At 36.9% G+C, this 13,830-nt stretch overlaps 1 protein-coding gene across 4 annotated transcripts in view; it reads left to right on the top strand.

The window, feature by feature from the left end:
* The window catches only part of PDE3A (phosphodiesterase 3A), a 285,977-nt gene extending 272,849 nt beyond the window's left edge, over positions 1-13,128 (top strand). For 2 of the 4 annotated variants that reach the window (XM_024575890.3, XM_045184056.3), the window contains exon 16: positions 4,808-13,128. In XM_024575890.3, coding sequence (XP_024431658.2) covers positions 4,808-5,049 — 242 coding nt within the window. In that variant the 3' untranslated portion in view covers positions 5,050-13,128. Of the gene's footprint in view, positions 1-3,746; positions 3,995-4,807 lie in introns of those variants that run through there. The other 2 variants (XM_071221069.1, XM_053921749.1) reach the window with 2 other exon arrangements.
* The last annotated feature ends 702 nt before the right edge of the window (positions 13,129-13,830 follow it).

Below are 13,830 nucleotides of genomic sequence, written 5' to 3'. Positions count from 1 at the left end.
TCTTATAATTGTAATCTCAGAATTCATATGGATTATGATGGTTCACTTATTTAGGTAAACTTAGATTTAATATGCAGCCCCGGCCAGGTAGCTCTATTGTTTAGGGTATCATCCCTATATGCCAAGTCCGGGCTCATTTGACAATCAGCCAATGAACACATCCCCGTGTCTGTTTGTCTGTCTCTGTCTCTCTCTCTGCCTCTGTCTCTCTCTGTCTCTGTCTCTCTCCCCCACTCCTTCCTCTCTCTTCTAAAAATCAATAATTAAAAAAATAAAAAAATTAAATTAAATAGGCACTGATAACTTCAGCAATTTGCAAAATTTGGAGACCTCCCAGGAAACAGAATAAAATGTTTCAATATGGTATGTTAGGGAAAGAAGGCTTTTCCCCTACCTCATAATTAAATCTGAAAGATTCCTGCAGCGAACTAAGAGGTTTCTAATGAAGTACTAAGCTGCATTTAGAATTCGAGCAATGAAAGGCTCTTTGTTCTTGGTTCAAAAAGTTCCAGCGCTGAACAATTTGGCTCCCAGTACAAGCATGTTTTAGACCACCTGCAGACTCTCATCTACGCAAATTTATTTGGTACAAACTTTCTTCTACGTCACTTCATTCAGTTTAATTCCAGAGAGGTTTACTGCTAATGTTAAACAGCATTAATAAGAGAACAGCTGCCCTCATGGACACTACCCTGAAAGGAAAAAGGGGAAAAAGTGAGCTTTTGTTAGCTTCTTCCCTGTGAATGCCGTGCCATGTATGTGTATAAATTTCAGATGGAATAATCAATCACCTTGCACAGTAGAGTGTTGCCTGTGACTGTGGTGTAAGTCTGTCCTGCAGCCAGAGGTTATCTGTAACTCTCTTGATTCAAAAGATTAGGATAAAAGTATGTTAACCTTTCAAAATTTCTCAGTAGAAACTGGTTTGTTCTTAGCTACAACAAAAACAAAGTAGAAATAGACAAGTAAATGGCTTTGGTAGAAAAGTATTGTAGAGATTTACTTTGCAAAACCTAATACATTAATATATTTTATTAATTTTGATAGAAAAAATATACGTACATATCCCTTGTTAAGAAGCTTTTGAATAAAGAAATCGATGTCATGCTTCAGGGCCCCATGCCCTGTGCCTGTCAGCGTGCCCCTCACCACCTGGAATCTACCAGCCCCTTCTTCACCCAGTGTATTTCATTCTCCTAACTTACATCTCAGCTCAAGTGTCAAGTTCCTTGAAAAGAAAACCTACCTGTTCCCCCACAGGCTGAGTCTTTTGGGTCACTATGATTTGACATGTCAGAAAGAAATTGCACCACACACTTGTTACAATGGCAAGGAAGACATTATCAAGAGCATTGCAATTGTGAAGAAAAATTGAACTCACCTTCCTTGAAACAAAGGCAAGAGAGTTGTTAAGCGCTGGGATGAACTAGTGAAAAAGTACAGGAGGACCTTAGAGGGAGCCGGTCAATGTGATTACGCCACGTTTGTTTGCTGATGGGTGCTTTCTGAAGTTAGGCTCCCAGATCCTTCAGAAAGGTGCTCTCAAGTTGTAAAACTGGCTAGACACTGGGGAAAAAAAAAACTATGTACTGAAAAGGGGCAGATACAGAATTAGCCGTTTTGAGTTTTATAAAGTAAATGCTCTAAGAAAAGGGAAGTCAGAGACCTGTGGTCTGGAAGGAACCTGTCTAAATTTTATTCAAACTGAGGGGAATGCCAAGGCCATCTCGGTCACATGTTTATGTCTTTTATAAAACATGGCATGTGTGTTTCATTTTTTGTCTTCTTGGCTTTCTCCCCTACAGATTATGAGCTCGTTTAAGGCAATCTCTGAGACAGATTGGTCCGTGTTTTCATAGCATCCAGAAAACTGTCTGTCAGTTAGTAGGTAGTCAATATCGGTTTGATTGACGGCTCCACTTTGTGAATAAAATAATGAATAGAATAAATATGTTTCTTTAAATTCTTGCTTAAGGTTCCACCTGTATCCATTCTCCCTGGCATTTCATCGGTTTACTAAGTTTTATGTGTCTCTGTGGTTTAAAAGTAATTCAAAGATAATTTCATCATGTCCTTTTTCTGAACTGCATTTTAAAAATTGATCTTGTCCTATAAAGTTCAAGAAATTTCTGTGATATACTACAATAAAATCATTGTAGCAATCATTAGCACTTCCACGGAAATTTTGGTGTATGACCTCCAAGAGAGCTAGGTCCTTTGGCACATCTCATAACAATTGACTTTCTTTTTTGCTATTGTGTTACCCCCACCTCTTGCTCCTCCTCTTCCTCCTCTTCCTCTTCTTTCTTCCAGATTATACATTGCAAATCATTACCACTTCAGTAAGTAAACCCAAATATACCTGCTGAACATCTGACAACTTGTACTGTAACTCTTTAATATAGTCTCAATTAGGTCAGAATTTTCTGTGGACCACTTTTACATATCAGTATCATTTTTATCACTTATCAATACTTCATCATTTACTTGGAACCGTGGGACAGAAACTAGAACAAACATAATTCATTTACTAAATTTCTACTGAATACTTACTAAAGCATAGGGCTATTTGGATGTACACACCAAGGGGGGAAATAGCTTCTTTCCATGGGGAAGTTTACTGTCTAATAGTAGGATCTTAGCCTAATTTCTAAATTCTTTGCCTAAGTCTAAAATAGTCACTCAAATGAAAATACTGAGAGTTATATTATATTCTGGTTGCTTAGAGGAGAATAGCCCTCTCTTCTGAGCTCAAAATGAGCTGCCTGCTTTCCCTTTCCACTTGTAGGTCTCCCAGACACTTTATGTTCAACTTATACCTCAGATCTGTTCCTCATCGAATGTTCCCTTTCCCAGTCTATCATACCCCCAAATACTCAACTGCTCAGGCCGGATAGCTCAGGGTTGTCTACGATTCCTCCCTCTTCTTCATTTTGTACATCTAATCAGTTGCCAAAGTCTTGATGAAACTTCACAAATATCTTTCACCTTTATCTATCTTCATTTCCATTACCTCCATCTTAGGCCAAGCCACTGTCAGTATGCAGAATCCTCTCTCTGTCTGCTACCTTTCAAAGACTCTGCAAGACTCAGTATAATTGTAGCTACTTGTTCACTCTCTGTATTTCCCCTAGTGGAAAAGCTCCAGGCTGGCAAGCATTATATCTATTGAGTCTACCAGTAAATTACCAGACAGTGGCACACCTGGTATATAGTAGGTGTTTAATAAATAGAAAATACATTGGAAGCCTGAACAGTAAATTATGACACCAATGCAAATTATTTAAAACCCCTTATGTTTCTTCTGTTGAAACTAATTTTATTACATTTCTTCAATCAAGATATGCAATTCTGTGAAAATTGTCTTTAGTACTTCCATTTTGAAATATTAAGTTGCTTGGACATGAGAAAAAGTAATCTATTTATTTATTAAGTACATGTTTACTGAGCCTTCTCATGTATAAGATCCCTACAGGTCTTCGCAAGGCTCCCTCAGAGAGGCTGTAGTCTAGTAAAGGAGCTGGAATATGTGAGAATAAGACAAAAGCCTTAGAGAATGTACATTATTTAGGGTATTCTTTTTGTTACAAGTAACAAAACTTCCATTAAATTAGTGTATACAGAAGGGAAATTATTGCTGCATATAAACATAATGTTGGCTGGTATTAGAGCTTACATGCCCCTGGTCTTGTCTCTGATTCATCTGCTTGACAGCTTGTTCTCTTAATCTTGCTTTCTTCATGAAGCTGGAATTATAGACAGCTCTATGTTAACCTTATTACGAGTGCATAAGCAAAGAAGAAAAGATCTCCAATCCCCATTCCCCAAATGCATACTCATTCTGTGCCAATGGGAAAAATCCCAGGTAAGAACTGTGGCTGGCCTGACTGGGGTTCCCACCTCCACCCTGGCCAGTCGCTGTGACACAGCTGTGTTGTCAGAGGTGGGTGGGGAAGCTAAATTTGACTGCCTTTTCTAGAACTGCACAACTAAAAGGAGGGGTGAGAGCCCCCTAATGATGTGGGATGTGCAGTTACCAGAAAAAGAAATAATGGCAGTGAGAAAGGGGAAAAATGGGAAACAGTGTCAACTCCAAGAGGCATATATGGAGTGATGAGAGAGAGGGAAAGAGAGGTTTTACTTGGAAGAGAAATTCAGTGAAATCTGGCTGGATCTCAAAATAATAAATGGACATGAACTTTGAGTGATAGAGAAGAACATTTCAGAAGGAAGGGCTGTGCCAGCTTGAAAGTAGAAGTCGGTGTATGTAAAGAAAATAGAGTGGGTAAGTATGGATAGAAAAGCTAGAAAAGCTAGAAAAGGGGCTGCAGATGGAGGAATACTGGAGACGTGTGTTTGTGCCAGCTTGTGAGAAAACTGAGGAGTTTGAAATTAATTTCTTAGTCCACACGAAGCAGAGCTGTAACATCCAAACCATCTTTAATCAATCTTGTAGACTCTTGTGAGTCGGACGGGTTGACAAAGTAAAGGAAGGCATAACAAGAAGTTATTTTGGTAATCTTCCTGAAAAGTCTTGAGAGCCTGAAGGAGTGGAAATAATGCCACGATCCAGACAGAACCTTGTCTTGAACATTACCAAATTTTAACTTCAGAGTTATGTCTCAGCGATGTATTAAAGGTGATTGCCATCTTCCTATTTCCCTGTTTTTGGAAATGACATTATTACAATATACAAGTCAAAGGACAGAGATATGTATCCGTTGGTACTTACTACCTATTAATACTGTGAGAAGAAATGACTTGTATTCAGCACACCAGTAAGTAGTCTAATTTGGTGTTTTCTCAGGAAAGAAAACTTTCAAGAGGAGGAAAATCTACTGTCAAATAACTCAGCACCTCCTGCAGAACCACAAGATGTGGAAGAAAGTCATGGAAGATGAACAGCGGTTGGCAGGAATCGAAAATCAGTCCCTGGACCCATCTCCCCAGCAGCATTCCTCAGAGCAGATCCAGGCCATCAGGGAAGAAGAAGAAGAAAAAGGGAAGCCCAGAGGAGAGGAGAGCGTAACCCCAAAGCCAAACCAGTGACAATGGGTAGAATGAGCTCTGTCTCCACACCGAGTGACTTGTCACAGACTCTCTTCAAGCCAGCACAACACTTAGACACAACACTGTAGAAATACAAGGAGATTGGCAAATGGCTATTGCATTTGGGGATTCTTCGCATTTTACGTGTTTATTTTTACAGTGAGGTACATGGTTAAAAACTCTTGTTCAGAGAAGCTTTCACATTGCAACACCAGCTTCTATGGATTTTTTAAAGGAAAAATATGTGTGTGTGTGTGTACATAAGCTCACACGTAGATACATGTAAAACATTCACACATACACACACACACACACACACACACGTTGAAAGCCAGATTTACTGGTTCCACAATTTAGTAACATTCGTATTAAGACATATAGTGGTCACTGTGATATACAATAAACCATAAAAGAAAAATAAATGAAAACAAAGGAAATGGTGAGGCTTAGCAGGAGAACAGTGCAGTAAATGTAGGTTACAACTAAGAAGCTTTTGCTCTTAGTACTAAGGGATGAAAGTTCCAGAGAATTATTCGAATTCTTATACATCCTGCCAACATCGTGTGGTGTGTGTGTGTGCGTGTGTGTGTGTGTGTGTTTGAAGAGAGAGAGGATTACAAGGGTGTTTGTGGGTATGTATGTTTGTGTGTATGTAAAGAGAGAGTCTTGTGGTTAGTAGCTGATAGAATTCCAGCAGCAGACAATGCGTGTGAACAAATAGAAGGAAGTTCACTCTGGAGTATCTTTGAGAGGCAGCCATTCCAAATGCCTCCCTCCATTTAGCTTCAATAAAGGTCCCTGTCTAGGGGCTGGGTGAGAGGGCTGTGTGATGGGTACTACTGCAAAACACCACTTGGAGGCTCTCTATCACCAGCCTTAAACGTGGAAGACGGAGGCATTTTCCAATCTACTCGCCTAATGAATGTATAGGAGCTCTGTGAGTGTGTCAAATCACCGTGCAAGGGGATGGCATTCTTTATGCATGAACGCCTAGGAAGAGCTGGAGTCAAGTCTTTTAATATGGTTAGAATTCTGAAAGATTTCCAGAGAAGACCGGGGAAATTGCTCTTTACATTCATCTCCCATGTCTTGATCTGGTACAAACTGTATGGTAGAAAAAGGGAAAAGAAAGGAAGGCCAGCAGAAACTGTGAGAGAGATGAAGGGGAAAATTTCAACCTACGGTTTGGTGTTTGTTGACATAGTGAAAGCTTGATTCTTGGCAACTGCTAAAGATTGGCTTTTGGGTGGCAGAGGGCCCACTGACCAGCCCTGTTGTGGTATTCCACATGCTGTGTGATGGGGTAGCTTCTATCTGCAGTCTGGCCGCTGGTTGTGCTTCTTTTGGCAGGGAAGATTATAGAAGAATTTTGGGAGATTGGCCTCTTATTGAAAGTCTTTTTTTTTTTTTTTTGGTTTGTTTGTTTATCTACACTTGTTTATGCTGTGAGCCAAACCTCTATTTAAAAAGTTGATACTCACTTTCAATATTTTATTTCATATTATTATATTTGTCATGAATAGTTATCTTGATGTAAATATAAAGATTTTTTTTGTTTCTGTAGATAGTAAACTTTTTTTAAAAAAGGGAAATGAAACATTTTTATAAAGTTATATTTTAATCACCATTTTTATACATTGAAGCTATCTCCAAGCCCAGTAAGAGAGTGATGATTTTTTTTTTTTGCATGGAGGTCTGTAGACAGCCACTCTTCTACCTGTTCTGATATAAATGAAACTCTGATGCACTTATTTTGTGCCAATTAAGTGAGGATGCTGCCAGAATGTTTTTTCACTAGTAACTTTTGCTAACTTTTGGGTCCATGACTCCCAAGCGAAAGATTTCTTAACCCACACCACAAGTTTATCACTGGTGTCCAGTCCCTCCCAGCACTTGGGCTGTAGCTCTTCCTTCGGTCGTATACACACACCCGCTCCGCATCTAAACAAGCTTCTACGTGACTCTTGGTTGTGAGTTCTACTTTTTATTTCCTCTGAAGTCATTGAAAAGAGTGTTTACATTAAAAATGCCTTTGTTTCTCATAAATAGTTAATTTTCCCCTCTGAAGCAGTGATTTAATCAGGATAGAATTCTAAAAGGTTTCCAGAAAAGAGCTGGGAAATTGCTCTTCAAATAAGGCAATGATAATACAATAAAAACATACCATGATTTCAAGGCAAATTTCCTAGTAAGCAGGAAAATATGGATAGATGAAATTGTTGCAGACTCTACCTAAATGAAGAGAATAATTGCTTTTTTTTGAGTTAACACCAGGTCTTCATTATTTAGGACTTAGTGAGTTGTTTTCATTTTCTTAGTATTGCCTGTGTGCCTTTATGTTTGCAAAAGTTACTGTGAGTCAAATACATTTCCCTAGTTAACTGCTCTCCTTCCCTTGCAAGTAAGAGAAAGGAAAAAAAAAAAAAGGATTTATACCCACATACCTCTTGTATCTAATTTCTTAACCAAACTAATGTTTTCCCTTTCTCCAAATGCCACACTTCTCTGAAATAAATATAAATCAAAGGAAAATCTAGGTGTGGTGCATCGGTAGAATGGCAGGACAGCAGGTGTGAGTCTGGGACTGGACGTTAGCAGCTTCACCCAAGCTACATGGCCCCAAGCCTGGCTGCCAGAACAGAAATCTTAGCAAACTGCCTGGTTTGGTTTGTTTTGTCTTAAAGTACATGAAATAATGATGGCCAAAGCAGTTAGAACCTCTTCATTCCAGAACTGTGTTTATCAGACTAGGAAGACTGATTATTTTTTCTTCAAAAATAAATTACCTGTATATTAAAGCTAGAAGTCAATTGAAATAAAGGAATGGAGATGATTCACCAAGGTCATGGCTATCATACACACCCAGTATATCCCAAAAGATGTCTAGGAACCTAGAAAAATATTTTCTGCTAGTGAGGTTCTCCCCCTCCTTGATGACAACAATTATCGTGTTCACTTCCAACTCCGGCACTTAATTTCTTAAAGTGTATTTGTTGCATTTACTACATTTTTATATGAGTCTATTTATAGGTGCCATTAGATCAACTCAGGTCTTTCAAATGAAAGAATCTCTAGCCCGTTTAGAGGAGAAGATAATTGTATAGAGCCAATGGCAGAAAAAGTTGGAATGAAGACCCTGAGGCTAGTGGTTGTTCTCTGTTAACAAAAAGTCCAGGTACAACACAAGCGCGCCCAATGTTATCTCCAGCTCACTGAGAGGGTGTCTTTGCCAGTTCTCTATCTGCACCAATCCTCAAAATATTCTTTGGTGAAAACTCCACTTTACACATTCTTTAAGTATAAAAATTTGGTCTTCTCATTTCCATAAGAGCTGGTTTTGTTCTCAGAAGATGCAGACAGTAGCTCTGTACAGGTGTACGTCTATAGCAGTCTTCATCTAACAGGTAATTTCCTCATATTATGCTTAAGAAAATATCCATTTTCTAAAAGCATACCCAGTTCTTTATGGTCCTTTTGGATGGAATTCCAGGACAAATTCTAACCATTACAATCCCAGTGCTAAAGAAAAGGGATTGCGTGTCATGTGGACTGTTCATATTACATGTATGTGTTGCGATTTCCTCATGTTCCCTGCCTCTCTTGGGTCGTGATTTCCCAACGTCCCTGTCACTTTCCCAGAGAACTTTCTTTGAAGGTAAAAGCTGTGCAAAGGCATGAGACTCAGGCCTATACTTTGTTTAAATGATGGAAAAATATAAATTATTTTCTAAGTAATAAAGATATGAACATTATCATTGTAAATAAAGTTTAAAGTTTGAAATGACTACTTTACAAAGGTGAACTATTTGTGTGATGAACAACTCCTGACTAATGAGAAGAAGATAATCGAAAAATTATTTCTATTCTACTTTGGGAGGTCTTTTTGGTGCTTCCATGTCTGTATGGGGATATGTACAATAAGGGTCTTCTTGTCCTTTTCTTCCAACCTAACCCTGGTTCCTATTTAATGCCTTTTCTAATTTATATGCCGTTTTAGAAATCAACTGCCTTCTGAACTGTCAGAAGACTCCAGTAAATGGAGCTCTGTAAACTTTCACAGTCTGGTCCAGGGGTGTCCAACCCGCAGCCCGCGGGCCACATGCAGCCCAGGATGGCTGTGAATGCGGCACAACACAAAATCGTAAATTTACTTAAACCATTATGAGATTTTTTTGTGATTACGTGTCACAGTATATTTAATGTGTGGCCCAAGACAACTCTTCTTCTTCCAGTGCGGCACAGAGACACCAAAGGGTTGGACACCCCTGGTAGAATAAATCAAGATTCTCCATATTCTAGAGATTATCAGTAGTGTGTATGGGGAAAAAATCAAATTTTAAATGCTTATAGCTCAACTCGAGAAAATTGATGGCTAAAATGTCTATGTACTTTGAAATGAAGCTGAGTTTCTTTTATTCACCTCTCACACCAAGCCACAGAGAACTGTATGGCCATTGTTCTAGTTCATTTTTCTCATGATTTTTTTCATAAGGTAAAACTATGAACTTGCTGATATTGTCAGTTCATTTTTCTAATTTGTTCAACAAAATAAAAACTTTACATTAGGAGACAGCCATTTTAGGTAAAGAGCATTCCAAAATCAAACTATTCTTAGAATTTCTAATCAGAGGGAAATAATCCCACTTTTAGGTCCTATATTTACATCAGTTTGTTCCTCTAGAAAGGATTCAAATTCTGATTGGAAATTTGATTGGGGGTGAATTACTTAAACTATAGGACTGAGTAAATTATACAACAAACCATGCATTAGGTAAAGAACTTAACTTGAGGTTTCCATCAGCATTTGTATGTTTCAGTTTAAAGAACCACGGGCGGAGAAGAATCCACATTTTCCAGTCTGTATTACGCACCATGGATGGTAGGCAGTTTGTGCTACTGCCTAACACATTTCAATTGTTAAGATGCTGCTGCTTTATCTTACCTAAGGGTGCTTTCACCTTACCCAAACTGATCTTGATGTCAGACTATCGAGTCATTTTAACAAGCAGGTGAACGATGGTGACAAAAAATGATAATAATTGGGCATCCCGTTGCTAAACATGTTTGAAGATTCAAGACTGAAGGTTAAGGATTTGTTTTGCTGTTGGGACTCAATGTTAATTTGCTGATTCAAAAGTACTAATCCAGTAAAAATTACTTTAGTGCAGGTAAGACTATAAACTATACAAAATGATGGAAAACAAAATTAGCTTTTGACATATGCCTAAGGCTCTGAAAAAGAACCCAAATTCTCCATGCTATACTTTTAAGGTTGATTACCTCAGTCGGTGTTGGTATCCGTGGATTTCTGCTTCTCTGAGGAGCTGGGGAACACAAGAAAAGGCAAGCCTTCTTATTGATGAGAAGTCCTGAACGTGTCCATGTTCAAACAGATTTCCTCATTGCTTCATATCTAGAAGTCATTTTTAATCATGCAAATAATTAAAAAATGATTCAAAGAGTAGTATTTAATTATTGCTTGTACTTTCTAGAATATTTAAATTTGATTTATTTTTTGAACCAAAGCTGTTAAGATTTTTTATTCAATTAAAGTGAAACCCACAAAATGACATTCCATGATATAAAGATGCTAAATATTTTGATATACAGAACTAGTAGTATTAGTATTATGTAATAGAAAGCTATAAAGAATATTTCTTTTCTTTAATGTCCTTCATGCCTCAGGGAGGAAAATGTTTTATGAATGGTCCAATAAATACATTGATAGATAAAAATAAATTTATTCTCAATAATTTAATTAGATTAAGTGTACAAATTAGTCAGACTTCTGAGTTATCCCAAGAAAAAGAATGTATTAGCTACCAATTTATCATGTTTTACGTTGTTTTAAATTAAATGGTCTATTGACATAGATTGTATTTTACTAAATTTGAATGCAATTTAAAGCCTAAACACATCTTCATTACTAAGAGAAGTGAAATCTTACTAATCTTGACTTTCACAGATGAAACACCAACCAGTCAATAAACCACACCCACTACATTCATCTGCCAAGCATGATTAAATGGTAGGTTGGAATTTAAAATTTATAAATAGAAAAGTACTTAAAAGTATTTTTAAAGCTTTAATGCTTTAATTAAATTTTCAGTGTCAGTAGAAATACCTATTTCAAATTAAATACAAACTACAGCGGAGAATCAGGGAATTCTTGTTCTCTAAAAAATAAAATTCAAAGGCACAGGGGAAAAGTAAGTCTTCTGAGTTTTACTTCTCTAACTCAAAGTTAGTAAAGGAAAAATAATCATAAATGATCAGAAATTCTCCTCTGCTGTAATTAGGGGGTCGTCTTTAACTTCAAGTTCTGACTCTGCACACCCAGCTTTATTGTGCAGCGCATGGCAGTAACGAGGGGGAAAAATTACAGAGCTGTGGACTGGGAGTGAACGCTACGTAGAACTTCAAGGATCATCCCAGGACACCCCTCAATTCTATGACAAACCGATTTAGTTATTAGTTACTCTGGAGTAGAAGGATTTAGTGGATTCATATTTCAACCCTGACTTCATTTAACACACTAGCACATGTTTCAGAATGTGAATTAACACTTGGATCTTTGAAACTGCTTCTTGACTACCTTTTGAAAGGAAGGTTTTTTTTAATTCTAGTAATTTTACTCCCTTTATAATAGCAAACTATTCAGATAGTTCAATGTGAAATTAAAAGTAATTGTTTAAAGATTTTCTTTGTGTATATAACATTGGCTGATAGATTTTACCATCACCTTTCTTTTAAAATTTAACTGGTTTTTATGACTCAAAAAAAACCCCTGTATTACCAGATACTTTGCTTTAACTATTTATAAGCATAAATCAGTACTATAACATTACTATCTTTAAATAGTAACCCTAACATAGCTATATATTACCTGTTAGTGGGGTTGAAATGCCATGAACTTTAATATATATTTGTTCATTAGCTTAAAAATCACTATTTTTAATACTCTGTAAAATATTTGCATGGGATTTTTACCATATTATGTTTGTTTAACTTGTGTGTGTTTTTTTTTCCATTTATGAGTGTAGTTCATTTCTTAGTATATTATCACATAACTTAAACCATTTTTATTCCAACAAGGACAATTTGTTAGTTGACAAGCACTGGAAATAAGTATCACTGAACCCACCATCCCCTGATATTTCTTCCTAGAGATTTTTATCATGCAAATCACAAAATGAAAATTGGTGCTTTTATAAATATTCTGAAACTCTCAATGCAAAATAATGAAAATAAGATTCTCCCTGGCTTTCTACCTAATGATATTAGGGTATGCAACTGAAAGAACTTTCGTTGGAATCCAGAGTGTGTTTTGTTTGGGTTGGTTACTTTCCTTCAGTGTTTGGTGGTAAAATGCATTGATTCCTGATGGAGCAAGTTGTTCTAATCAGTCGTTACCTCTTCTAGCCATAATACTGTCATCGAAAGTTGAAGTTAGCATGTTTCAAATATTTGAATTTGTAGGATATTCGCAAACCAGAGAGTACTGGATTAACATAATTTAGTGTACCTAAAAAGCAATATTTTCAAATAATTACCAACCAAAGTAACCATGTAGGGGAGGTCGTTTGCACATGACAATGTGATTCTCACTGCTCTTAACAACTGAGCATGTTTATTGATTAATAACTTTCCAAATTTACCAGCTTTTAAAAACCTAAGACTGAAGCATTGGACTTATGTGATCATTTATCAGTTGAAAAATATATCTGTCCTCTCAATTGTATCTTGCACTTGATATATGTAACACTATTTTGTATCCTCCTATCACAAGTATTTGTCAAGTGATGTACTTAATGGCTGATAAATGTTTTGTAAAAAGTAGAATCTGTACAGAAAATTGATTAGATAAATTGTATTTATTTTTATTCTTTTTTAGCTTAGACACTATAATGATGCTCCTTTTTTGCCAGATTTACTGGAAGTGCCTCCTGGTTTTCTATATATATATTAATATTACAGTAAAATGTACTCAAGATTATTAGACGTGTGTCACAGATGATGGATGTGGATATTACAATGTGAATATAGTGTATAATATAAATATAATTCTGTGGTATCGTGTTTGATGTAGTTATTTATACAACCCAAGTCCTCCGTCCAGCTTTTGGAAGACATGCTTTTCTCTCGTATCCAAATACAGTGGTTGTCCCAGTCTGTATCGTAGTGTGACAACCATTGGCTTCCCTACAATTTCCAAGGATTCTTGAGAGTTTCTGTTCCCGTGGCCACATCTCTCTTCCTATCATTGATGAAGTCTTAGCCATGTTAACCTTCATCTAACTTTCTACAGCTAAGCTGTGCCCTTCTAATTCAATAGTTAGCACCAAAACCAAGGTACTCGAATTTCCAGCATTCACCTTCACAGTCCTATAAAACTCAGTGCTGACTTTTATCCGATAAGTGTGACCATTTATCCTTTAACGGTTGGTTATCTTTAGATGTCCAATACATGGGATATTTGGTTGGAGAGAGTCAGAATTATATTTGTTCTGCGTGTGTGAACAATTTTAGAAAACTTTGTATGATTCAAAACAGTGTTTTAAGGAACTCAAATATAGTCCTCAGAAACAAACAAAAGTCAAATGTGATTTCTACCCAAAGTTCCCAAGGAGTTAATTTTTCAAATATATGGATTTCCCCATTATCTATCAGATAAAATCCCAACTCCTAAACCTGAGATATTTAAAGCTCTCTTCACTCTGGCCCCAGACTATCCATCCACCAAAGGAACCAGCTATTTATCACTTAGATTTCTGCGTATGA

Source organism: Desmodus rotundus, chromosome 3 (genome assembly GCF_022682495.2).
Source record: "Desmodus rotundus isolate HL8 chromosome 3, HLdesRot8A.1, whole genome shotgun sequence".
NCBI lineage: Eukaryota > Metazoa > Chordata > Mammalia > Chiroptera > Phyllostomidae > Desmodus > Desmodus rotundus.
Note: the sequence above shows the minus strand (reverse complement) of the source record. Positions and strands in the feature narration are given on the sequence as shown.